We start from the raw sequence: 26,516 nt of genomic DNA, 5'->3' as shown, positions 1-26,516 counted from the left end.
GCCTCTAAATATTGACCTAATAACATAACTTCATATTTCAAGATCAGCACTTACTGAAAAATAATGTGCCTTAAAGTGTGTGCAATTACTCTGATGAGTCTTAAACTTTAGATTATATTATCTATAACTCCTTTACACATGTGATGACTTTTCTCAATTCACTGAGGCATGTTTAGCTATACCTCTTACTTCTGAACCTGATTTTGGACATAGGGACTCAAAGAATTACTTAGCAGTATGCTGTGATGTTTTTCTACTAATTCAGTCATTTCACTTCAATATATAATGTGTAGTGAACATGGTTGTGCTGAAATGAGAATAATTACATTATAAATCTAATTTGAAATGCATATTTTTAACTAAAATGATCATTCTGCACAATGTTTGTTACTAATGTATATCTTGCACTTAATTTAAGGAAGAGGGAAGCATCCTGATGCATATGATGTGCATTCACAGACATATCAAAGTCAGTCACTAAGCCCAATACAAGAAGGAGGGAGGGAAAGGGAATTGGGGAAGGGCTAAATGAGTGATGTGTGCATGATTGTATGCTTCTACCATCCTGTCCCTCATAATGATGTAGGTTACAATGCACCATTAAATTAAACAATAAATTATAAGAATAATTAAACTTGAAACTCATCATGACATTGTTCTTTCTGCAATATTTGTAATCTTAAGAGACAGTATTAAGTGATTTACACACACACACACACACACACACACACACACCTTAAAAACTTTCACCTAATGACTATTAGTTACATATAGATATATAAAGAAAGACTTTTGAAAGACTTTTTTAAGTATGGTTAGGATTTGTGCTTATGCTTATGAAGATAGAACTAATATAAGCAGCTATAAATTTAATCTATAATATTGGTGTCCTTTCTGACCTTTGACTACTGCATTTTATACTTTATTGGACTTTGAAATCATAATGAGCAGAGTTCAATGATTAAAGACATTTTATTCAACTAACCTAGAAAAGAATCATTTTATTACTTTTATTTTTTTAAACAATACATATATTTATTGGAATATTGACAAGTTATTTTATATAAAAGAAGTGAAATCAAAAGAAAAATCACATTTTATATGAATATTTGAAGATTATACTAAATTTAAGCTAAATAATTTTAGAAACGTTTAAAAATCCCATATTAAAGGAAGCCATCATATGTGTATTAATATTTCCAAGGTTATTGAATAGTTTTCCTCTATGTAGCATTCATTGCTAACATGGTATAGTAAATATATTTTGCCTAGCCTTTATGTAGCAATTTTGCAGATTGACCTAATTTACGACTATCAGTTGGGATTTTTTAACTTTTCTAAAATTTTATCACTTTTAAGCCACATAGAGCAAACTTCCTTTCAGTCTGGTTGCCTTGAACAGATACCATCAGTTGCAAAGTATAAACTGTATGTCACGAATCTGAATAGGACATGACCTATGCTTTAATCCCAGTTTTGGAGTCCACTAATTTTTTATCTTTATGGATGGACAATGATAATACATTATAGCCTAATTAGTATACTAAAATCATGTAGCAAATTCTGAAACAATCTTCAAGAACTCTAAAAATAATCTTTTTTTCAGTTTTACGCTGAATAGGTTCTTAAAGTATTAAAATTTAATTTAAATTGGAAACACTGTGAATACTAAAGCCATATGCATTTTAGGTTAGACCTTTCAGGGTGTAACAGTGAAGAAGTTCAAGTGAATTCTCTCAGCTACTCTGTGATTTAGAGATGCATTATCACGTATTATTCTTGACCTTTAATATTTTAATTATTTTCTTGTTTATTACAGCTTTATCAGAACTACTTGAAAAATTTGTGTTTTATCTCACTGAAAACCCATCTGAATGTTACTTCCCCTCACTGGAATACACAGGTACATTTTAGACATTTTATTTTATTTTTATTTTTATTTTTATTTTCATTTTTATTTTATTTTATTTTTGGTGGTACTAGGGTTCCTGGAAGCCCTTCTACCTCTGGGCTACACTCTCAGACCTATTTTATATTTTTGAAATAGGGTCTCTTACACCAGCACGGCTGGCTTCAAACCTGCGCAATCCTCCTGTCTCTGCCTCCCAAGCGCGGGGATTACAAGTGTGCGCCACCACGCCTGGCATTTTAAACATTTTAAAGTTTGAAAAATGCTCAGTGTACAATTAATATTTCATAGAGATGTATTATCATATTACAAATATGTGCCAGTTTTCCCATCCTAAAACTCATTCATTTGACACCATATATGTTCCAGAAATCAAATCCCTTCGCAAATGTCTGGGTTTCAATACCACAGTCTGAGTAAATTAAGAGAAAAGGTTGAGTCAGGTATAGTAACACACATCTATAATTGGAGTACTTGGTAGATGAAGCTAAGATGATTGTAATTTCAAGGCCAGCGTGTAGTAATTTAGAGAGACCTTGTCTCAAAATAAAATGGGCTAGAGGTTTAGCTCAGTGGTAGAGTGCCCTTGGGTTCAATCCCAAGTTGCTTAAAAAAGAAAAAATAAGTTGATATTGGCTTGGAGTTTGGACCCAAGGCTAAAGGTACACATCTGGTGAATGGGATTCTTGCTAACAGAATCCTGAAGTGGTAAATGCATCATATGATGAAAGACAAAGAGGGAAGGTGTGTGTGTTTTGCTCTCTTCCTCTTATAAGGCCACCAGGATTCAATCATGAAGGTTATATCTCGATGACTTTATCTAATCCTAATATACCAAAGACTCTATCTCTAACATCCTATAGGTTAAGTTTCCATCCTTTTATGCCTCATGTTGGGGATTAAGCTTCAATATAGGTTCAGAGGCGACAAACTGTATTCAAAACATAGCATTTACCTACCTTGTTATATGCTAATGACTTGAAAATCTATGTCTTCTACTAAAATATTTTCTCTAAGTTTTATTTTTATAATTCCAACTGTCTAATAGGTAAGCATTAGCTGAATTTCTCAAATTTACAATGTCAACAGGGACTTTATCAGACATTATTGAAATATGCTATCATTCTGCATTTTTTGTTCTGGTAGACAGTACAACCATCTACTGACGATATATGCGAAAAACTGATGAATCATCTCTGACTCTTGAAATGCACATTTACCCTCTGATCACTAAATTATACTGTGTGTTCTTAATAGATCTCAAATTTGTCTAATTCTATTTAACTTTCTCTTCTTTATGTCAGTTCAGGCCAAAGTCACGTCTTACCTAGGTTATTAGAACAGACTTTACTTGGTATCTCAATTTGGAGTCTGGTTCTTTTTTGGAGGTGTTCTTCATACTTCTCCATCCCCTCCATACATATTCATTATTCTACAAATAGATATTATAGACTACTATGTACTGGTGTTTTACTAATCACTCGGACACAGCACTGAACAGAAGAGAAAAACTGTCTTCTCATGGGGTTTACTTTTTGTAGGAAAGTAGAAAATAAATGAGTGAAAGTTTCAGCATGTCTTATGGTGTGGTGCTAAGAGAAATACACAATGGAGCAAAAAGCGAAAAGTACTAGTTTTGGGTGGTTGCCATATAAAAATATTCACAAAAGCTTTTACCGATTTCATCAGCATTGATGACCACCACCCACAGGGGAAGTGAAAGCAGTATGTGTGAATATTTTCAAGGAAAGATATTTCCTTTGAAATGGCCAGGAAAGAGGCTAATATGACTGGAAAGGAGTAAGGGGAGGATTGTTGGTGCGACATGCTGATTTACATTTTTTTATGGCTCCTGTTTTGAGAGAAGACTAAGTGGAGGATGAGTTCAGATACTATTGAAAAGATCCAGGCAAAAAATGGCAATGGCTCAGATGGAGGTGTCAGTAATGGAGACAGGGAAAAGTGCATGTATTCTTGAGTGTATTTTGAAAGTAACAAGGTATTTTTTGGTGACAAGGTGAATATGGTCAATGTGAAAGAAGGTAAGGAGTATCTCAGCTATTGTGCTGACCTGCTGGGGAAGGAATGAAATACAGTCAGGAAAAGGGAAGTAGATATATTTGGAGGGTGGAGATTAGAAGAAAGCTTTGCTATGTTTTGGATATTTGTTAGACATTCAAGTAGACATACTTCCTGTATGCTGTATATGTGAATCTAGAGATGGGAGTAAAGATTTGGGCTGGAAATCCAAATTACTAAACCATTAGCTTATTATATACAAGAAATAAGACATCTCACTTTTACTCTTTTCTCATATTCTCACATAATATCTGATTATTAATGTTGCTTTCAAGACCTGTTGGGTACTTATTGTCTCTTGCACTTAACTATGTTCTCCACACCTAATACATTAATGTCAATAATTATTTACCAAATAAATAATAGTTAAAAGCGCCAGAAGAGGTAGACTTTGTGTACTGTCAGTGAGTTTGTCTTGTGTTTTATTCTATTGCATACGAAATAAGATTTCTGAACAGAAGTTGTAATGATTCATTTGTACCTTAGGAAGATTATTTTAGTAACTGTGTACATGATAAAATGAAGTATAGAACTGAAATTTACCAAAGATGAATATTAAGGACTCCAGGAGCAGTAAATGAAGAGACATTGAAGAAAATGAGAGATAGCATAGACTCATGATAATAGATCATGAAGGATGATTGCTTCTTTCCTTATCTGGGTGACATAACTTCTCCATTTGCTGAAAAATCTATCATTCACATACATGTGATTTATTCATACTAGATGCTATGTAATAACCATATTTCCATGAAAAGAGAATTTTTAAAAGATTGTATATACTTCTAATCTGTCCCAGCCAATCTTTCTAGCCTTAATACTCATGTATATACAAACACATCTATATTGTCACCTCGTTGAATCTGTAATCATATTATTTCTTCCCAATGGACATTTCCCTCCCTGTAACACTTGCACATCTAACTCAGTTTTAAGTTTCATCTGGAATGTCACCTTACCTTTTGCTTCTAAGTAGAAGTCTGTCTTCTCTGATATGATTGCATTTACTTTAAGCTACCATTTAAACATTATCTTATTGTCTAGGCTAGTCTAAATATTCATCAGGTCTCAAACTTCTTTGTGTTTTTTGTGTACAGTTGATTAAATATACTTGTTATATTAGCATCTATATTCACACAAATAAAATTCTATAACAATTATAAATATATTGATATTAGCAAATACATAGATTAACCTATAACTATTTATACTTAGTAACATATAGTGCAAAATTGGGAAAGGAATAAAAGAAATAACAAAATAATGGAAATAAAGAAATGAGATGAAATAAACAAAAATCAGTGTAGATGAAGGGGATTCATATTTATTTGGCACCTCTTATAAATTAGATGGTGTGTTGAGGTACTTGGTACATATTGTATCATTCAACCCTATCACCACATGATAATCATGTTTAAAATGAAGAAGAGGAAAGAAAAAGTGTAGAGATTTTGAAGAAAAGCAATGGTGAGAAAAATTACTTTATAAATGAATCTAAAAATGTTTATGAGAAACATATATGGTTTAATGATCAAGTGTGTGAGTAATAGATGAAATTTGTAAGAAGTTATGATCATGAAGATTTGCGTGACCAGGTTGGGAATCCCCATCAAATTCAGTATAACAGTCTCCAATTTCTACATTACTCTGCACATGGTACTAGTGGGTTATATTTTCTATAGATAATCTACAATTAAACTTTTATATATTTATCTAAATACTCAACAAGACTGCTCAGAGTGCAAGCAATTCACTACCTTCTAAATTATGCTGAACAGGATCTCCAGTGTTGAGTTTATTGAGTGTATTATCTAGGAATACAAACTCTGAATATGAGTAAAAATTCTTTAAAGGGTTCAGTTTAATAGCTCTCCATCAGGGGTTTATAGTGAAGCCAAAAATTTAGCCACTTCCTGTTGATTGATTAATATTTATTATTGTGCAAAGCTTTAGATATCCTCATCTTCTATCATGTATTTTTTGGATGGTGGAACAGTTGTTTGTTATTATAAATTTCCACATTATTTAATTTAAGTAACCCCAAACCATGTTTTGATGTAAAAATATTTCAAGGCAAATGGTGGTTATACTCAAATTTTTTAATGTTTCTTGAAATGAGAAATTGATTGTCTTTTTAAAAAATGACAGCTTTCTAAACCCTAAGGTAGTTCAAATTAGAATAACACAGCCATCCATCTGTTGTTAACTCCCTCCGGATTTTAGTCCATTATAAAATTTGCAAACCTGAAAAAATCAAATAGTTTGGCTGTTTATCCCCTTAAAGAGAGAAGAAAGAGCAGATAGATAAAGTTTTACAAATTTGCAGTTTGTATAAGCATACCAGAATTTTTCCAAATCTTAATGGATGTGAATTAACTTTTATTTTAGCACATCTCTCTGAAACAAATTGTTTTTTTTTTCCTGCTGTAAAGGCTTTTATAAAATAACAAATTAGCCCTTTCAGAATAGTAGATATTTTAGTTTTATCTCTTTTCTTCTCATAATGCTAGTTGACCAAAAACACAGAACTTTCTGCATTGTTCCATGTTTTGATTTTTTGTTTCTTGAGTTTTAACATATATACTTAAGCACCTTTTATATATGTTTTAATGTTATTCATACACAGTCTTCTATCTCACATTTGTGAAATGTTTGCAGTAAAACAGAATACTTAGTATACTATTACAAGGATGTGCCTTATATGGACCTGCTGTCAAGGAGACTAGAGCATACATCTAAAATGATTAAGAAAATCGCAGCATATTACAAGGTAGAAAATAAAGAAATGAAGAGAAATACCTTTTTTCAGCCTACGACTTTGTTTCAGACAGTGTACTTAGGCCTATACGTTGCCGTTTGAATTGGTGATTGTCATTGAGGGTTTTTAAGTGCGTTAGTGTTAGTTGTTGCCACCATGGACGGTGAATGGAGGAAGCAATGATAGAGCAGTAGAGTGGCTGTGTGCTGCCTGTGGGGACCTTAGTACTGAAAGAAACAGGAGAGTCTTCTAGGCAAGACTAGACATATATTCAAGTAATGGAAAGAGTTAAACCGTTTTCCAAATCATGCTGGCACCTAACTAATTAGGAGGCGAGATACTTACAGTAGCTTGGTCAGACAGTGTTGAGCTTTATGGAAGTGAGAATTGAATACAATGGATGACTAAAACCACATGTGGTTAAAAAAGCTACTAAACCTACAGACTGACTCTGGGGAAGGAAGAAAAGAGGAAGAAATGTACTGACTTGATTTCTTAGGACAGTGAGAGTTCTCTGACTTCATGACAGATAGAGCAGCGCTACAGAAGAGGGAGAGATGAGCCAAGCTGTAACTGCTTCTCCAGCCATGAATTTGTCCTCCAGTAGAGAAATGCTTTACTCTTTTGAAAATTTATTTTTTCTATACCATTAGCCAAGTGCTAGGCAGAATAGATTTAATTTCTGCTACTGCTGCTTTATGTGCTAGCTTTGCAAACTCAAAATAGAACAGAATGCATCACCAGAGAGTAGCCAGGCATGGTGGCACACGCTTGTAATCCCAGCCTTTGGGAGGCTGAGACAGGACGATAGCAGATCAAGGACTGCCTCAGCTACTTAGTGAGGCCCTTTGCAAATCAGTAAATAGGGCTGGGGTTGCAGCAGTACCGCAAAAAAAAAAAAAAAAAAAAAAATGCAGTCCACAATAAGTAAATTTTGTAAACTGACTTTATTCTGAGACTACTTTATTCATAATTGAAATGGTAGGTTATTTCAATAATTATAAGTCTATGTTAGTGGTATCTAATGTTGAATCAATCTTTGCTAAGTAAGTGTGTGTGTGGGGGGCATATGCGTGATGTTTTGGGTGCCACTATTTGGTAGACCTCTTTTTTTGCTGGAGATTGAACCCAGGAACACTCTAGCTCTGTGCTACACCACCAGCCCTTTGTTTTTTATTTGGAACAAGATCTTGCTAGGTTGCTGAGAGTCTTACTAAGTTGCTGAGGCTGGTCTTGAATACATGATCCTTCTCTCTTAGTTTCTTAAGTACTGGGATTACACCATGCCTTCCAGGTTGACCCTTTTTCAATAATTTATCCTGTTCACAATGATTTCAGGAATTGGGAGTTATATCTTCTTTTTGTCTCTTGATTTCAGGAAATATTTTAAAGTCTGTATCTATCTTGTTCTTTACCTCTCTTCTAGCTTGATACTTAAAGTATAATTTCATCTGTTGATATTAATTGGATGGATATTCATTTATCAGCTCATTCATTCACTCAGTGTTTATTATAAAGAACCTTTTATGTCTCCTACACTGTTGTGCATATATCAGTAAATTATTGGTTACCAGCCATAGATATTCATCAGAATCCTCTGAAGACATCCATTTTTATCATTGAATTTTACTTATCCGTTTACCCTCTCAATATTTTTACCTCCAAAAAGTTTTTAAAAAGTTGTTTTTAATCCATCTTGTATATAATAAAAATGTATTTCCCTGAACTGTTATAACCCAATATGCATTTATGCTCCCCAGGTTGTTATGTTCTGTGTTTAGTATGAGTTTAAAGTCAGTTTCAGCCAGGCATGGTGGTGCATGCTTGTAATCCCAGTACTTGGGAGGATGAGACAGGAGTATCTGAGTTTGCAGACAGTCTCAGCTACTTAGTGAGACCCTCTGCAACTTACTGAGACCCTGTTTCAAAATAAAGAGTAAAAAATTGGGCTGGGGATGTAACTTGGAGGTAGAATACCCCTGGGTTCAATCTACAGCACCAAATAAATAAATAAATAACAAAGTCAAAAGTTTTCTTCTTTCATATATGCCCCTAAGTCACTCCCAGACCTATTTTTTAATATATTTTTTTAATTTGGAAACAGGGTCTCCTAAACCAGCGAGGCTGGCTTCGAACCTGAGCAATCCTCCTGTCTCCTCCTCCCAAGTGTGGGGATTACAAGCATGTGCCACCATGCCTGGCAAAAAGTAAATATTTTGATGTTTCCTCATTGGAATACTCAGTACCTCCATACACCTTGTTTTAAAGGCTATTTTGAAGCCGGGCATGGTGGCACACACTTGTAATCCCTGCATTTGGGAGACTGAGATGGGAGGATCCAAGTTTACAGACAGCCTCAGCTACTTAGTGAGGCCCTCTGCAACTTAGACCCTGTTTCAAAATAAAGAATAAAATATAGGGCTGGGGGTGTCGCTTGGATGTAGAATGTCCCTGGGTTCCATCCCCAGTACCACAAAAATAAATAAATAAATAAATAAATAAATAAATAAATAAATAAATAAATAAATAAATAAAAGGTTATTTTGAGAGCTGGGGTTGTAGTTCTGTGGTAGAGTGTCTGCTTAGCATGTGGGAGGACCTGGGCCCAGTCCCAGTACATACATTCAAAAAGCCTTTTTGAGAATTTAACTGATAACTTCATTGAAGAGAGACTTGGGTTGTGTAGTACCTTGGTCCAGTTGTAACTGTATCTAAAATGTGCTCTTACTCCTGTGTTGATCTCAACTTCAGTGCCAAGGAATAGCTGTAGAGGTCTGTATAAATACAAATGCCTAGACTTCCACTCTTTGCAATCTGATTCAGTAGTCTGAAATAGACTCTGATTATCTTTACTTTTTAAATATAATTCAGGAAATTTTTTAATTGGAATATTGTAATTGCACATGATTATGAGATTCAGAGTGTTACATTCATGTATGCATATACCATTACTTGGTTTGTTTCTTTAGAGCATTTTGATGAACAGCTATAATTAGGAACTATTATCTGTGGAAATGTGCAAAGTTAAATCTTTCTCCAAAGATACAATCGTAAACTTTTAGAGGGGACTATACCTTGGAAAGTGTTCATACTACTGGGGATAAGTTAAAGGACTCATTTCAGGCCTCACAATTAGACTACCCTGGGAGAAATAATGTCATATGATCCTCATGTGACATTTAGCAGCCCAGCCCTTTTAGGCAACAGCTCTCACTCTCATGCTGCTCTGTAACCATATTCCATTCTTCAGTGTTGGAGCTCAGGATCTCCTGTGATCCACAGAACACCTGTCATTGGGAGTCCCTCTTTTAGCACCCTACTCTACCCACTGCACATTCTTCCTGTACTGTTCAAATAGCTCTCTGTGTTATACTTTCCAGAAGGGGAACTTTAGTACTAGCTCAGAGAAATACATATTCCTGAAGGTGAGCTTTCATTCCTTATGCTTAATAATATAGTTTTATGTGTACTAGATGTCCTAGTGTTACCATCTAAGCGAACTTAAAGTTGTTTTAGCAGTACTTTATAAAAATCACATTGTTCTCACTGTATCACATTATGTAAGTTGATAGGAGGTCTGTTCCATAGCTGTAGGAACATATTGTCCGAATTTTTATGCTTACTTCCTAAAACTATTAAATTTTACATAGTCAGCCAATATTACCAACAATACAGCTCTGAAGTTGTACTGAATTTCAGTGAATAATTGAAATAAGTTTCAATTATTTAAATTGAAATATTAAAGTATAATTCAGCATAAAATATAGGATCACCAACAGCTCATTCAGATACTCAAACAGAAAAGAGCTTGCCCGTCACTATCCACATGAATTTAACCTAATGATATTGTTGTAACATTTTTTAACCTAATTACATTATAGTAACATTTCTAAAGCTGTGTTTAACTTATGGTTAAGTTGTAAAAATGCTGTTGATAAACTGGAAAATTGAAATTATGGTCAATATATGAATGATGATTGAGTGTGTGGTACTGGGGGTGGAAACCAGGAGCTTTCTACTTCCAGGCTATACTCCCAGACCTCTTTTTATATTTTATTTGGAAACGGGGTCTCACTAAGTTGCTGAGAGCCTAAGTAGCTAAGGCTGGCTTTCAACCTGTGCGATCCTCCTGTCTTACCCTCCCAAGCACAGGGATTACAAGCATGTGCCACCATGCCTGGCTGAATGATGATTGATTGTTTAAAAAATTGACTATACTCTGAGAGTGGGAGTGATATATATTGAAGGGCAAAAACTATGCTGAAGACAACCATACAGCCGAGAGATTTATTCAGGCAGCAGGGTTGGAAAGAGAAGCAGAGAGGGAGGGAGAGGGAAGGAGGGAGGAAGGGAGGGAGGGGGGGATGGGAATGTGGTCTTGATTGGGGTTAAATACAGTCTTAGGCTGAGTTGGTGCTTTGTCATTGGCCAATCAGACCAGATGTTGCATCTCATTGGAGGGTCATATGGCCTTTAAACATATTGGTTGACAGAAATGGTGCATAGACTGTGCGTTTTCTGAAAAGGTATTGGGCCTTTCCAGGAAACTGAAACTGAGTGTGGGGGTAGGGATGAAGCAACTAGGCTCATCCCTGGGTGGAAGCTCCTTTAGAGAAATAATCTGACCCATATTTTATTCCCCCCTCTTTAATATTTTGCGGGAATCAGGCATTGTATGGTTCTGTCTACTTCCTGCTGTCATAGGGGGCTGCAGATAATAGGGGAAACAGTGGAGGATCAGGCAGACTCAGTTCTAGAGAGAGAGGGATTCCCCCAAACCAGCACCGAATGCGTAGATTTCGGCTAGAGTGAAGTCCATTAGGGTGCCTTGTAGCCACAGGTCCACCAGTGTGGTTGTCCAGTCTGCAGTTACAGTGGAGGGCAGGATAAGCCAGCTGTCTATGTATAAACACCATCTTTCATGCAGCATCTTGTTGATAAGTACATGAGCATGGGAAAAGAGGTAAAGAAAGAAAGGAAGAAGTACGAAGTAGGGGGTGGACTGGGCATCTGCCAGGGATTCAGGCAACCTGAATACTATGTCTGTTGGTAGGACTGTTTTGGAATGTGCAGGCACCCATGGCTGGCAGCAGCTGGTAATCCCTGAGGAGGAGCTGGTTAAAGGTTTGGTTAGAGATCTTGTTCATTTGTGTCTGCATGAATTTTAAAAGGCAGGGGAGAAACATGCAAAACAAAATTACCCCAGCTATAGGGACCATAATCAGTAAGAGCCAGGTCAAGATTGGGTTGTTGAGAGATTCCCATATGTTGGAGCTGGACCTCAAGGAACCCTCACAGATTCTTTTTCTTATTAGATGAAGGTTTTTGATGTTGGTTACTACTACCTGTGACTTGTTGATATAATAACAATATTCCTGAAGGAAAATACAAGTTCTGCCTTTTTTAGAAGTCAGCAAATCAAGGGCTCTTTGGTTTTGGAGGGTGACTCCAGCTAGGGATGTGATCTGATGCTGAAGGGAGGCCAGAGATTGGGCAGTCTCCTCTATTGCTTTCTGCATTTCAGCCTGGAAGGTCTGAAGCTGTGAAATACTATATCCCAGGGAAGAACACCCAGTCCTGTACCCAGGACGGACGTTAGAAAGACAGTCCTATTTGGTTGGGAGGGGGAAGTGAGAAAGGGAGTTTGTTGAGCTGAGTATGTTTGTTGTCCCTCAGTGAAAGAGAGTAGGGTAAGTTGCGGGGCCAATGTTGTAGGGACACAGGGCATTTGGGGAGAGTTGTCAATGTTTTTGTAGGACGTACCATTGCACCAATAAAAGATGCCATCTGGAATGCATGGGTAAGGTGGTAATTGTTTGGTTGCAAATATGCGAATGGTTAAAGGCCACATAACAGAGGGGACAGATATCAGTAGAGTATAGTGGGACACCAGGAGTTGAAAATGTGCTTTGTGCTCTAGCTTGTGAATTTGGCATGAGTGGCTTCTGATTTTTAACCATCGGTAAGGAAGGGAGAGGGACTGAAGTCTAATGTGATTGCCTTTGATTGATGGAAAATTTGGACTCCCAAATAAAGTACCTGGCTTCGCGCCAACTCCACCTTTTGGAAAGACACCCTGTATCCCTGGGAGGCAAGGAAATTTGGGGGAGTATAACTATCTGTTTGTGATACTGGAAGAGAGAGGCTGCAAAGAAGGAGAACATCTATGTATTGGAGGAGGATAAATGATAGAAATTTCAGGTCTTGAAGGTCTTTTGTTAGGGTCTGGCCAAAGATGTGTGGACTGTCTCTAAATCCCTGAGGAAGAACAGTCCAGGTTAACTGTTGGGACCGTTAAGTCTGAGTCTGTCCATGTAAAGGCAGACAGATCTTGAGAGCTCGGGTCAAGGGGAATCGTAAAGAAGACATCCTTGACCTCAGTGACAGAAAAGTGGGTTGCCGTTGACAGTATGAGGGAGAGAATAGTATAGCGGCTGGGAACTAGGGGGTGGATGGGTTTTCCTGCTGCATTGATAAGATGGAGGTGTTGGAATAACTGGAAGGATCCATTGGTTTTTTTTTATATATATACAGTCAATATTGGTGTGTTATATGGAGAATGGGCAGGTCTGTGAAAGCCCTTATGGAGGAGGTCTAAAATGAGAGACTGGAGGATCCGCAGGCTAGTGGCCAGAAGGGGATATTGGGGCTTATTAGGAAAGTTTTAAGGGTCCCTCAGGTGGATCTGAACAGAAGAGCCATGTGCTAAAGGGAGAGTCTGGGTGTCCCAAACCTCTGGAGTAACCAGATGTTTGGAAACTGGGGTGACAGAATATCTCCCCCGTGTTGTTTATTTTCCAAAACTGTGAGGAGGAGAATAGTTTTAAGGGAAAGAGTAAGAGAGGAAGGGCCAGGGTGCAAGACAACAGAGGCCTGAAATTTGGCCAAGATGTCCGTCTCAGGTAAGGGGATAGGACAGTGAGGTAAAATTAAAAATTGATGAGCAAATATGTGGCGGTGTAGGCAGCAGGATAAAATGGGTGTTTTATGGGGGGATGAAAAATTTCTGTCTATCCCTCGTATGGTAGATGAAGAGGGAATGGTGGGTCCCCAAAATTTTTTTAAGACCAAGAATGTGGCACCAGTGTCTAACAAAAACTCAACGGGACATCCATCGACTTGAAGAATGACCAGGGGCTCCCATGGAGCAATGTTGATGGCCAGAGCTGAAGGCCTCAGGCCCCGTCAATCCTCCGCTGCCAGGCCCAGCAAGGGCAGTGGTATCCTACCTCCCCTTCAGGAAGTAGGACAATTACCTGCCTCATGTCTATGCTAAGAACATTTTGGGCACGGTTGTTTGGGTAGCGAGTAATACGGGCATTCTGATGCCCAGTGTCCCTTTAAGTTGCAGGTAGAGAAATGATCTCTTAAGGCCAGGTCTCCTGGGGCATTGTAATCCCATTGGGATCTCTTTCAGGAACAGCCTTGGGGCTGACTGTATGATTAGGGTTTGTCCTGTGTGTCTCATCTGCATATGCCCTAGCCTGCTCCCAGACTGGCCTCCTCTCCTCAGGGAGAAGGGTATTAGCAAGGGTCATATGTATATCATGGAAAGTAAGATTATAAGTTTGTAGAACCCACTGGAATTCCTGGACATAAGACATAGGGTCCGTGGTGTATGAGCCCAAACATTTTTTGAGTAGGGATTAATCCACCATAGACAATGGAACGTGTACTCAGACAATCCCTTCAGCCCTAGTGACCTCCCGGAGCGGGGCCATAACTTGAGGAGGGGGGTGTTGTGTGGGGTATAGAGTGCAGAATAAAGTAGCCGGAGGGCTGAAAGGAGGGGAAGACTGCATCAGTGGATCAGAGGGCATATCGGGTTGGAGTGGCTGAGAGGCAGGGGCAGAAGAAGTAGCCGAATAATGCAATCAGGATTTTTGGTAAGGGGTGGTGTTCATCTGCAGGGTTGAAGTCGAAAGAAGGAGAGGAAGGTGGAGAGTTAGACTGACAGGCAAGGAGAAAAGTCTTAGGGGAGCAAGAAACACATACAGCAGGGTTGGAGCATAGAAAGGGAAAGGAAGGCCTGAACATAGGGAATCTCTGCTCATTTTTTTGATCACTCATAGAAGTTATTTAGATCCCTGAGAAAAGTGGGATCGAGAGACCCATATTTGGCCTATTTGTTTTGATTACCTAAAGGGGTAAGTGGGCCAGTCCTGAGTACAAAGTTTAACAAGTTGTTTGGGGTTAATATCAGAAGTAAGGCTGAGAATGTTTAAATTGCTGAGGAGGTATTTTAAGGGGGAGTTGGCCGGGAGGGAGGAAGAAATGCCCATGGTTTAGGTCTCAGTGGGCTGGCAGGTAGGAGTCCGTGGACGTGTCCCCCCAGGACAGGATATGGTAGATCTCGACCTGAAGAGCCCAGTTGTCACTTAGGTCTAATGGGCAAGTGGCCCCAGTGGGCTGGAGGTCCCAGTGCATTGAAGGACAATGGGTCACCAAGCGCTTGTATTTTTAGGTCTCAGTGGACTGACAGAAAGGGAGGACCCAAGTCCGGACAGGGGCTTCTCCTCACCTGTGGCCGAAATAAGGAAAGGGAAAAGCAGAATAAGGAGTTTAATCTGCAAGTTACCATAAACAACCAACGTTTAACAATTTACTACATCTGGACTAACCCGGGAGGGGGGGGGCCTTATAAAGTCCTGATAAAAACCAGGATTAAGACTCCATCAGGTCCACCGCAATCATGAAGATCTGAGTGGGGTGCATTCCTCCCCATATAGCTCAATGCTTGGGGCAGCCGAACAATCAACGGTCAGCACCCAGCAAGAGACCCTACAGGTTTGGAAGCCTTTTTGGGATCAAGGATGACTCACCAAAATAGCCCATGGTGGATGCGAGGCAGGCAATCAAAATAATGGACGAAGGCTGTGGCGTCCCAGCGAGTTATGCCATCCGGTTCAGAGTAGTGTTCCACTGAAGGGTGGAGGGGTACCCAGTTGTAGTCATGGCACCAATGAAGGACAAAAAGTACACTGAAGGCAACCATACAGCCAAGAGATTTATTCAGGCAGCAGGGTCAGAAGGATAAGCAGCCAGAGAGAGAGAGAGAACATGGCCGTGTTTGGGGTTAAATATAGTCTTAGGCTGAGTTGGTGCTTTGCCATTGGCCAACCAGACTGAATATTGCATCTCATTGGAGGGTCGTATGGCCTTTTATTGGTTGACAGAAATGGCACATGAACCTTTGTGCTGTTTCTGGGAAGGGGTTGGACCTTTCCAGAAAACCAAACTGAGTATGGGGGTAAAGATAAAACAGCTAGGCTCAGCCCCACACATATATATGCGCGTGCACATGCACGCGCGCGCGCACACACACACGTATATATTTGTTTTGATATCAAGTAATAGAATCCCAAATAAATATCTTTTGCATCTTTTTTTTTTTTTTTTTTTTTTTTTTTTACTTTGCAGGAAAAGAGCAGAATCATTGAATTATATAAAGTGGGCAAAACTGAATTTAGTTATCTATTTTCTTTCTCTCTCTTCATATATATTTGTTCCTTTCTACTGAAGACTTAGGGCATCTGATAACCAAATGATTCATAGGGAGAAAAAATTTCCATGCCCACTTCAGCTTAAAACAGTGAATACAACCCCTTCCCAACCCTTTCTCATCATGTTGGTACAAGATGAGGATCTGTTACTAGAACAAGTGAAGCACTGATATCCTTCTCCCCTAGGGAAAGAAGGTACATCTATCAACACAATAAGAATTATAAATAAAAAGAAATTCTATGTTATATAAATCATAACTATTGCTATTATTGACAAAATGTAACAGTACATGTAAGTTTGCATCCTCATCTAAATAAGTAAGACTCAGATGTAGTTTTATCAAGTAATTAGCCAGTTTTTCAAAGTTTTCTTTTTTTACAAGTCTTTTAAGCTTGTCATTGTTTTGTTTTATTTTTCTCTAAGAAAATTACCACCAACCAGTCTGTTTTCCCTAGGACTAATTTGTTCCTCTAAAATCTACACCCACTTTTTTTTCAATCCTATTTGAACTGAGGGGCATTTTACCTGAGCTTCATCCCCAGCCCTCTTTTAATTTTTATTTTGAAAGAGTTTCATCAAGTTGCTGAGACTAACCTTGAACCTGCAATCCTCCTGTCTCAGCCTCCCAAAGTACTGAAATTATAGGCATGTACCACCATGCCGGGATACCCATATTTTATGGTTCAGTTTTAATGACATTCTTTTTTTTATCTGTACTAGTCTTATTTCATTTCAGATTTTAAAAATATCTAAGTGTTATCTTTATACATGTTTTATCTCTGACACTACATGGAAAGTTCTTTTAGGATATGATGTATGATTTATATTTTATTCCTCATAAATTGTTGCTTGGTATTTCACAACTACTGTATCAAAAAGGCTTTATTAAAAGTATGAAAGATATGAGCCGGGCGTGGTGGCACACACTTGTAATCCCCGCACGTGGGAGGCGGAGACAGGAGGATTGCACAGGTTCAAAGCCAGCCTTGCTGGCTTAAGAGACCCTGTTTCTAAATTTAAAAAATAAAATAAAATAGGTCTGGGAGTGTAGCCCGAATGTAGAAGGGTTTCTGGGAACCCCAGTACCACACACAAAAAAAGTATGAAAGATAATATGATAGTATGAGACATAGCATTGTATATGTCCTGAGGGGGAAAACACCAGAGATATCAGATTCAGAAAACCCAGATTTTTGTTTATAATACCAGATAACTGATTTTTCAATAATTCTCTCAGTTGTGTATATGCATTGCTACAGTTTTGATAGACAAATAATAAAACAAAACAAAATAAAATTTCAGCTAATTGCTAAATGCTGCCTAGTGATGCTTTTGAATGTTCAGTGTTAACTTGGACATCTAGTGCTTTCATGACCCAGTTGCAGCTTTCAACCTCTCTTTTCCTCTGTTCTGTACAAGCCCTTTTTCAGTTTTAGTGTTATGATAACAACTCCTATCTCATAAAGAAACTCTGATCTGCATAAAGAAACTGCTTTTCTCCTCATATATTGTTATTTATTAAAAATGAACACTGCTTACTGAAAGATTTAAACCATCTCTGTTGATTATTATATTTCTAATTTATGAACTTATATATGTATTGTATGAGAATATAGTATTTTTAGATAATTTTCTAGGTTAGCAGTTTTTTTTGTTCCTTTTTTGCTTATAGCCAAGTAAAGTAGATAGTTCTAGAATTACTAGTCATCTTATGTTTAATATGCTTTTAAATTCTTTTTATAGGAGGAAAGTTACTTGTAAAAAAGTTTTCTGTTAATTCCTTTGAAAAGATAACTGACAGCTCTTAAAAGAACAAATTCATCAGTGTTTTCAAAATTCACATTAAATATGTAAAAATATTGCTTTCATCAGTTTTCAATTAAAATGTGATTATTATGCAGCATTTTATACATTTTTATAACTCAGTTTTCTATTGTTTTTAGCTACTGATGCAAATGTGAAGAATGAAAGTCTTTCATCTGTGCAGCAGCTTGGCATTAAAATGACTGTCAGGTATATGGGGAAATATCTCCCTTGTGCATTCCTGGAATTCATCTTCCCTGTATGTGCTTAATAATATTTAACAACCAACTATTTTGTATACTTTAAATGCAGAGTTTATCATTCAGAAAATAATAACTTTATCTTTGAGGATATTGGCACATGATTAAATTACCTCTGCTTATAAATCAGCTATCTCTTATTATTATTCCAGAGGCTAATTACAGTGTGTTTAAGCCTTCATGACTATCAGGTTTTTCCCAAAAATAGCATTGTAAAAATCAGCACATTAGTAGCACAATCATACCATTTTCTAAAATATGATTAGATCTAGTTGTCAAATTATAAGTATAAAAGTACCTTAAAGATAGACTCAGAAGTTAAAATGAATAAACCAAAATTGTTGTAGTTTATATTTTTTGCACTCAAACTGCAATCTTCAAAAGAATTGGGCATGCTAGATTGTAAACTGGGAATTAAGGACTGTGATGTCTCCTTCTCTTATTATTAGATGAAAATATCAGCAATCTCATTTTAATTATAGGGTCATCTTTAGAATAAGATATTAAGAAGGCATATGTGAAAGCTATTAAAGAGGCTGAGTGTTTTCTAAATTCACAGAATGAGGAAAGTGATGACATTAATTCTACTTCCTTCACTTGTATCACATAGGGCATGTAACTCTCTTGACTATGGTATGTGACTATACCCACTTTTTATACAAATACTTTGTAGTGCTGTATTTTGTTCTGAAATGAGATCCAGTCTGTCCCTCTAAAGTCCAAAGTGCCACCTGGGGAAGTACCACAGCCACTTTGGGACCATTGGATGAAATTAACTCTAGCCTTACCTGTAGACTTAACCTTCTGTAAAAGTAACTTGTCAACATTCTGCACTTTAGAGTAAGTTCAAGAAAACATGCTTATATTCTACTTTTGATTTACAAGGTATTATTAGGAAAATATATTAAGATTTAATCTTTACCAAGTCCTCTGTTTTGCATAGGTAGGCTAGATGTAGTAGTAGAATTTTGATAATTTTACATCTCAAGGGGAATACATTTTGATGCATTTCAAACAATGAATGTGCAATGCAGAACCTGATATTTTTCATTGTATGTGTTTTATGGTTTTTTTAAATGTAGGTATGGTAAATTCCTCAAACTGTTAAAAGACGGTGCAGAAAATGACCTTGCCTGGGTTTTAAAGCACTGTGAGAGATTCCTGAAACAGCAACAAACTCCTGTAAAATCTTCTCTTCATATCCTTTTTGAGTGGAATTACAATAAACTTTCTTCATATATTTTCCATCTTTCTGATGGGATACCTAAACACATTTATAGGAAAATACTTTAAGTTGTACTAGTGATTTGTTATATTCTTATAGTATTTTATTCTGTATTTTAAACATGAATTTTGCTAAGTTGAATTATAGTTATATTCAGTTGTTTTATTGAATCTTAATCTGAATAAAATTATTAGAATGTATTTTCAGAGATATCTAAGATTGTTTTAAAAGTAGATTTCATAGGTCCAGAATAAGAACAAGGCAGCCGCTTTTTCTCACCATATTTATTCTTTATTGTATTTGAGTTGATTTTTACTTATAAATGAAATTAAACTTGAAGAAAAATATATACAAACCATTTGAATCATTGAATTCTAGAAATATGTAGATTCTGTTTGATTATGCTAGTCATTTAGCACTAAGATGACTTCACCTGTGGCAAGGATAGTATTGTATTAATGACTTGAACAGGTGAGTCGTCACAGAGCAGCTTATTTTTCCTCCAGTTGCCATTGCTATTGGCATCCCCTGGACATGTAAGAAAATTATATATTGAAATAGTCATTATCCAAGTGATTTATCAATAAGAAATGTAATTTTACTTGAATAGCTTGTAAACTGATTAAAGTAATAGTAAGTGCTAAGTACCATTACTATATCTTTCACGATTGAGTTCCTGGAAATGAATATTTCTATGATTTTTTTTTTTTTTTTTGGTGGTACTGGGGTTCCTAGAAGCCCTTGTATTTCCGGACTGCACTCCCAGACCTATTTTATACTTTTTTTAAAATTTGGAAACAGGGTCCCTTAAGCCAGCGCGCTGGCTTTGAATCTGCGCGATCCTCTTGTCTCCGCCTCCCAAGCGCAGGGATTACAAGCGTGTGCCACCACTCCTGGCATATCATGTAAATATTTCAAAAGTTCCTTAACTGTTTTCCAGTCTGCTTGCAAGGGAATTATGCTGGCCATGATTGGTTTGTATCTTCTTTGTTCATGATAATGTTGGGGAACAAAGAGAAAACATTACAGTTTCTTCAGCAGTTCTCCAGGCTTCTGACTTCTGCTTTCCTTTGGTTGCCAAGACTACATATTTCTGTAAGACTTTTAAATATATACTACTACTACTACTACTACTACTACTACTACTACTACTACTGCCATTCTTTCATGATTCTGGGGATTGAACTTAGGTTCTCACATATGCTAGGAAAGCAGTGAGTCACATCCTCAGCCCCTATTAAAATTTTTATCTTGAGAGTCTTGCTAAGTTGCCAAGGCTTTCCTCTAACTTGTGAACCTTCTGCCTCAGCCTCCCAAGTCGCCCAGAGTATAGGTGTGCACCATTGCACCCAACAGTCTTGTCAGACTTTTTAGTCTGTTTTTAAAGGAGAGTTTGAAATTTTAAGAGGTTTTATTTTAAATTAACTAGGATATTTCATATGTGTAAGGCTGTCTTATAATTTATATTCATTTTATACTTAAATGTTTTTTGACTGATTCTCTTTGAATATATAGGTTTGACATTTTCTCACATAATTGGTGTCTTATCTGATGGTAAAGGATTGAAAGGCCAATGATAACAGAAGCATTTTCAATAAACAGAAGCATGATAATAAAATAGAAGTTTTAAAAGTTTAGCTGCAGTGAGCATGGCCTCTCCTGGTCCAGTGGAGGGTCCAGCCAGTTGGGGTGTGACTGTTGGCAGGCACAGCAGCTCTGTGTAGGCGCCCGGCCCAAGAGTGGCTGCGGCTAGCTGAGCGTGGGGTGTCTGAAGGCCTTTGGGCAGCTGTGGCAGGTGCAGAGCCAGCAGGGCAGTGGCTCCTCGGCCTCGGTGTACTGGTATCCAGTGCGTTGCTATGGGCACCCAGGATCACCCCTGGCATCCCCAGGCATTTCTGTCCTCTGGGGACCACCGGGACTGCAGCTTCTCCAAAGTGAAGGCAGCACTGGAGCAGCTGCAGGGCCACCAGAACATCATGACTTTATATGATCCACTATCCACTTCTTTCCAATGGTGCCATTGCACTATCTTTTGCTTGAATTCCTGGATGTCAGTTTTTAGCATTGCTCTTATACTCCAGTCACTGGTATGGAGCTTCAGAATTGCTTGGCCCAGGCTGGCCTGCAGAATGATATAGAGTGCACCTCAGCTCTCAATCTTTGGAGCCCAGGCATCACTTTACTAGAAAAGTTCTCAGGAATGAAACTGAAACATACAGTCATATCTCAGGAATGGAAGGCAAACAGTTCTGCTATTACTGATCACACATTTGCCAGTAAAGCAGTGTGAAGGCCATAATTCCAGCCTGTCACCTAAGAAACCTTATCAAAAGCATGCTTTACGAAGATCCCCCAGAAGGATTCCTGCCAAAATGGCCTTGTGTAGCCCTTTCTTGAGCATTCCTTTTCCCCTCACATTGACAATCTGGTGATGCTGCCTACTCCAGTGCTGAGATTACTAACTGTGTTCACAATAGTTACCTTGAGGATGAAGAAGAATATGAAAAAGTTGTGGAAGATGTAAAAGAGGTGTGTCAGCAGGGTGTGGTGGTGCATGCTTATAATCCCAGCATTTGAGAAGCTAAGACAGGAGGATCACGGTTCGAGGACCGCCTCAGCTACTACTTAGGCCCTTTGCAACAGTGAGACCTGTTTCAAAATAAAGAATAAAAAATAGGGCTGGGGGTGAAGCTCAGAGGTAGAATGCCCCTGGATTCCATCCACAGTACTGCAGGGGGAAAAAAAAAAAAGAGTAGTGTCATATTATGGACCAGTAGTTTCTGTACTTGTTCCAAAGGAAAATCCAGGCAGAGGACAAGTCTTTGTTGAGTATGCAGATAGCATGTCCGGTGATTCCAAAGCTGCTCAGAAATTACTGATGGAAGGATGTTTGATGGGAAGTTTGTTGTGGCTACATTCTATCCTTTGTGTGCCTACAAGAGGGATATTTATATCAAACCTTGCTTTAATCAGTAACCCAAGGACTATTTCCTGTTTTACCTCTTTAATTTCCTGGATTATTATAGTCTACATCTGAATGCAGGAGTACTCCTTTACCATTTTAAGGAGGTACTTTGTAGATTTATTTAATCCTACTAATTTGCAGTCATTGCCCAAGCAACATTGCATTATAAACCTTGGGCACTGAGTAGGACCTGGCTTCTCAGGTATACGTGGAGGGCCTTTCAGCATCCACATGGGTAGCCTTTCATCATGCAGGACCACATGTGATGCTCTACAGTGTGTAACCTAAACAGATGCTAGTCATGTCATGTGACTTTGGAGCAAGGATGAATAGTATGTTGTAGTGAATATTGTTTCCAAGTCTTTTAGGGCTGGCGACCACCTCAGATTATTCCTGTGTTGTCCAGTGGTTCTTCCTTATTTATTTATTTATTTATTTATTTATTTATTTATTTATTTATTTATTTTTGTGTGTGTGGTACTGGGGGTGGAACCCAGGGGCTTTTCTACCTCTGGGCTATGCTCCCAGCCCTATTTTATTAGCCCTATTTTATATTTTATTTGGAAACAGGGTCTTACTAAGTTGCTGAGACCTTCACTAAATAGCTGAGGCTGGCTTCGAACCTGTGCAATCCTCCTGTTTCAGCCTTCCAAATGCAGGAATTACAAGTGTGTGCCACCACACCAGGCTTTCTTCCTCATTTTTGATGCCCCTCTCTGTCTGGCACTGGGTGCTGTCAGTAATGTTCAGTAATTGTCACAGCAGTTACCTACTGTGTTCTTAACAGAGTTGTAAATTTTTTTAAAGGAGTACTGTAATACTTATTATTCCTTTGAAGAAATTGCAGTAGGCCTATCTACATTTTTAATCATTATTAAGGCTTTTGAAATAGAAAGTTGATGCTTTATCTTGCACTTCCCTATATGACATAGGAGATATGTCTTTTGGGTGTTGTTGGTGGAAGCTAGGGAGAAAAAGGATCATAGGAGGAAATTTAGACAAAGAAGGAGAAACCATAGATGAGAAAATAAGGAAACAAGCCAGGCATAGTGGTGCACACTTGGAATTCCAGCATTTGGGAGTCTGAGACAGGAGGATCACAGTTCGAGGACAGCTTCAGCTACTTAGTGAAGCTCTTTAATTCAGTGAGATCCTGTTTCAAAATAAAGAATAAAAAAAAATTAGGGCTTGGAGTGTAGCTCAGAGGTAGAATGCCCCTGGGTTCAATCCCCAGTACCACACACACACACACACACACACACACACACACACACACAAAGAAAGAATGAAAGGAAGGAAGGAAGGAAGGCAGGCAGGCAGGCAACATAGCTGAGAGGGATAGGAGAGAGGAAGAGGAAAATTCCCTAATGTACATGATGTAGATTCATAAACATGCCAACATCAGTCAGGAAGCCAAATATGAGGAGGGAGGGGAGAAGGGGATGAGGTGGGAATTAAGGAAGGGCTTAATGAATGATGCCTCTACCATTTTGTACTCCACTAAGATATATATGTATATGTATATCGCTACCGTATTGTACTTCATTAAGATGTATGACAAAAATACACAAATAAAAAATTGAAAAAATTCTTTTGAATTATCATATTGCTCATATGAGATAAAAATAATTTGGAAAATTTATTCTTTGAAGTCTGTTAATTATCTTCAATTTATACTTGTTTTTAAGGAAAAATATTTCTAAATGGTAAACAATCATTTTCTATATTATTTCATCAAGAATCATTTTGGCTAATGGTTAACATCAAAATTATTAATGAAATGATATAAAAGTATTTTTATGTAGGAATGCCTAATCTCTAGTAATAATTATAAGGAAAATAAGTCATACATACCTTCTTTGTTAGTGGAAACATGAAAATGAAAAATAAAAGCCCAAAGGTAACATTATTATTTTACTTACATGTGAAAATCTATGTTGATATTAAGTCATGCTCTAGTCACACTTAAATGAGCTAGTGTGGTTCAAGGGGGAGGTCATGGTATAGTAACTATATATAATAATCACTACAAAGCCCTCTCTTACTGTTTATAAAGTAACTTTATAGTTCAGAAAGTTTATGGAGTTAAAATTTTTAATAGAATTAAAATATAAATTTAAATATCAGCTTTTCTGTGATGAACATGCCATAGCATACCAGTACTCATGTGCAGGGCATCAGCAAAAGTAATTCATATGAGCAGTTACTTATAGAAGTAAGAACTAGTGTCAATACTTTTTCTTATATGTGATTTTAAATCATATGTTTGAAATTTTTACTTTCCTCAGTTTTCTATTTACCCCTATTCAGATGCACAAATTAACTACAATACTGTGGATAAGATGTGGTTTACTCTCTACCCATAGATTTTCTGAGGTGGAGGACTAGAATGGACTGGACTGAATAAGTTTGTATTGAATGTAGTTTCAATCTGTTCAAATAGGATCCTTTTAATTTCCATAGCAAATAGAACACAGATTTTTTTCTTAGTGTCAGGAACAAAGTAATTTATTTGAACTATTTATCATGAAAGGATAAAACTAAGTCTACTGTGTTTCATTTTTAAGGATATATTATTCGTCTGTAATCACTAGAATAAACTATCCTAAAAAGTGTTACTGTAAAGTCCTTGTGTATATTTTGTCATGTTCAAGTATCTCCTAAGCCAATGTTTTACTGATAATTGTTTTGCAGTTTTACCTTAGCACAGTTTATATAATGATAGTTTTTATGTTATCTACATGATATATAAAATGCAATTATCCTGCACATGCTATGCTCAGTTTTATGACAGATATCTTTCTTTTAGAGAGTTGTACCTAAATGTAATTCATAATTCTACAAGTATAATAAATAACTTATAATTTAATGATTTGGAAGACCCTTTGTTCTATTTATGTGACTCAGAGCTGTCATTATTGATCTGATTTTATGAACACCATTTACTGTAAATTAGAGCAATGAGATGGCAATTAATAGACCAACTAATAAATCTTTTATTATAAGAGAGTTTCCTGATTGCAGTGTACAGTTATTAGAGTCTTTTCATGTCATTCAGCCGATATTGAATGCAACTACTCTATGCAAGGTTTGATATTAGGAGTTATGTTAGTTACCAGAAGAGTGACATGGTTTCATCTTAGTGCAATGTATAAGGGTAGAAGAATTCTCCTCTTATGTTTGGGATTCTTTATATAATACTACCTGTGTTCTTTGAGAATGTAATTAATGTCTCATCTGTATTTCTTAGTAAACCTACTCTAAATGTATTTTTATTGTAATACAGAAGATACTATATAAGAACCATTTCTTGTGTATAGAATTCTTATATTACTATTATGCATGTATTTGGAAAATAATTACCTAAGTATGCATTAAAATTTAAATATATGTATGTTGATTTTTACTTTTGTGTATGTTTATCAGATATATTTACTGTAGCTGTTAGTGAAACACATTGTATATTTAAAGAGTTATAACAATCAATATTAATTATTACCCAGTTTATATATTTTTTACTTTAGTTTTTTATTTTGCAATAATTATAGACTCATAGGAAGTCACAAAGTCCAAACAACAGACACACACAATCTAATATGACCTATGGCAGTAATCCTGTGAAGCAAGTATTATTACTGGTATCAATATACACATAGTAAAAAAGAGGAAGCAGAAGCTCTGTACCCTGAGCAGTTCTTCCCAGTTGTTGATGCTGAGGCAGTGTCTCACGTTCTCCATCAAACATCTGATTGTTACTGTTTGCTTTCCTTCATAATTTATGCCATGGTTTTCTCCTTGTTGGCAGAACCTAATCCTTCTGTTGAGGCATGGCACGTGGTTGACTTGGTTTGGATTTGCACACACACACACACACACACACACACACACACACACACACACACTTTCTTTTTTTTTTTTTTTTGTAATGGAGATGGAACCTATAGGCTTTCTGCCTCTGGGCTACATCCTCAGCTCTATTTTAATTTTTTATGTGGAAACAGGGTCTCACTAAG

At 37.1% G+C, this 26,516-nt stretch overlaps 1 protein-coding gene and 1 pseudogene across 3 annotated transcripts in view; both read left to right on the top strand.

The window, feature by feature from the left end:
• Window positions 1-26,516, top strand: part of TBC1D32 (TBC1 domain family member 32) — a gene marked incomplete at its 5' end in the record, with an annotated part of 226,159 nt that overhangs the window by 180,695 nt on the left and 18,948 nt on the right. For both annotated transcript variants that reach the window (XM_080699878.1, XM_080699877.1), the window contains 4 exons: window positions 1,820-1,903; window positions 18,194-18,263; window positions 19,396-19,511; window positions 20,479-20,633. In XM_080699878.1, the coding sequence (XP_080556004.1) occupies window positions 1,820-1,903; window positions 18,194-18,263; window positions 19,396-19,511; window positions 20,479-20,633 (425 nt within the window). The remainder of the gene's footprint in view (window positions 1-1,819; window positions 1,904-18,193; window positions 18,264-19,395; window positions 19,512-20,478; window positions 20,634-26,516) is intronic.
• On the top strand, window positions 21,628-22,507 carry LOC308266367 (serine/threonine-protein kinase Kist-like; annotated as a pseudogene). Its single transcript has 2 exons — window positions 21,628-22,080; window positions 22,295-22,507. The product of its transcript is annotated as a serine/threonine-protein kinase Kist-like (transcript).

Source organism: Muscardinus avellanarius (genome assembly GCF_963383645.1).
Source record: "Muscardinus avellanarius genome assembly, chromosome: 8".
In the NCBI taxonomy this organism is placed as follows: domain Eukaryota; kingdom Metazoa; phylum Chordata; class Mammalia; order Rodentia; family Gliridae; genus Muscardinus; species Muscardinus avellanarius.
The sequence above is the reverse complement of the archived record's forward strand: the minus strand, read 5'-3'. Positions and strand labels throughout refer to the sequence as shown.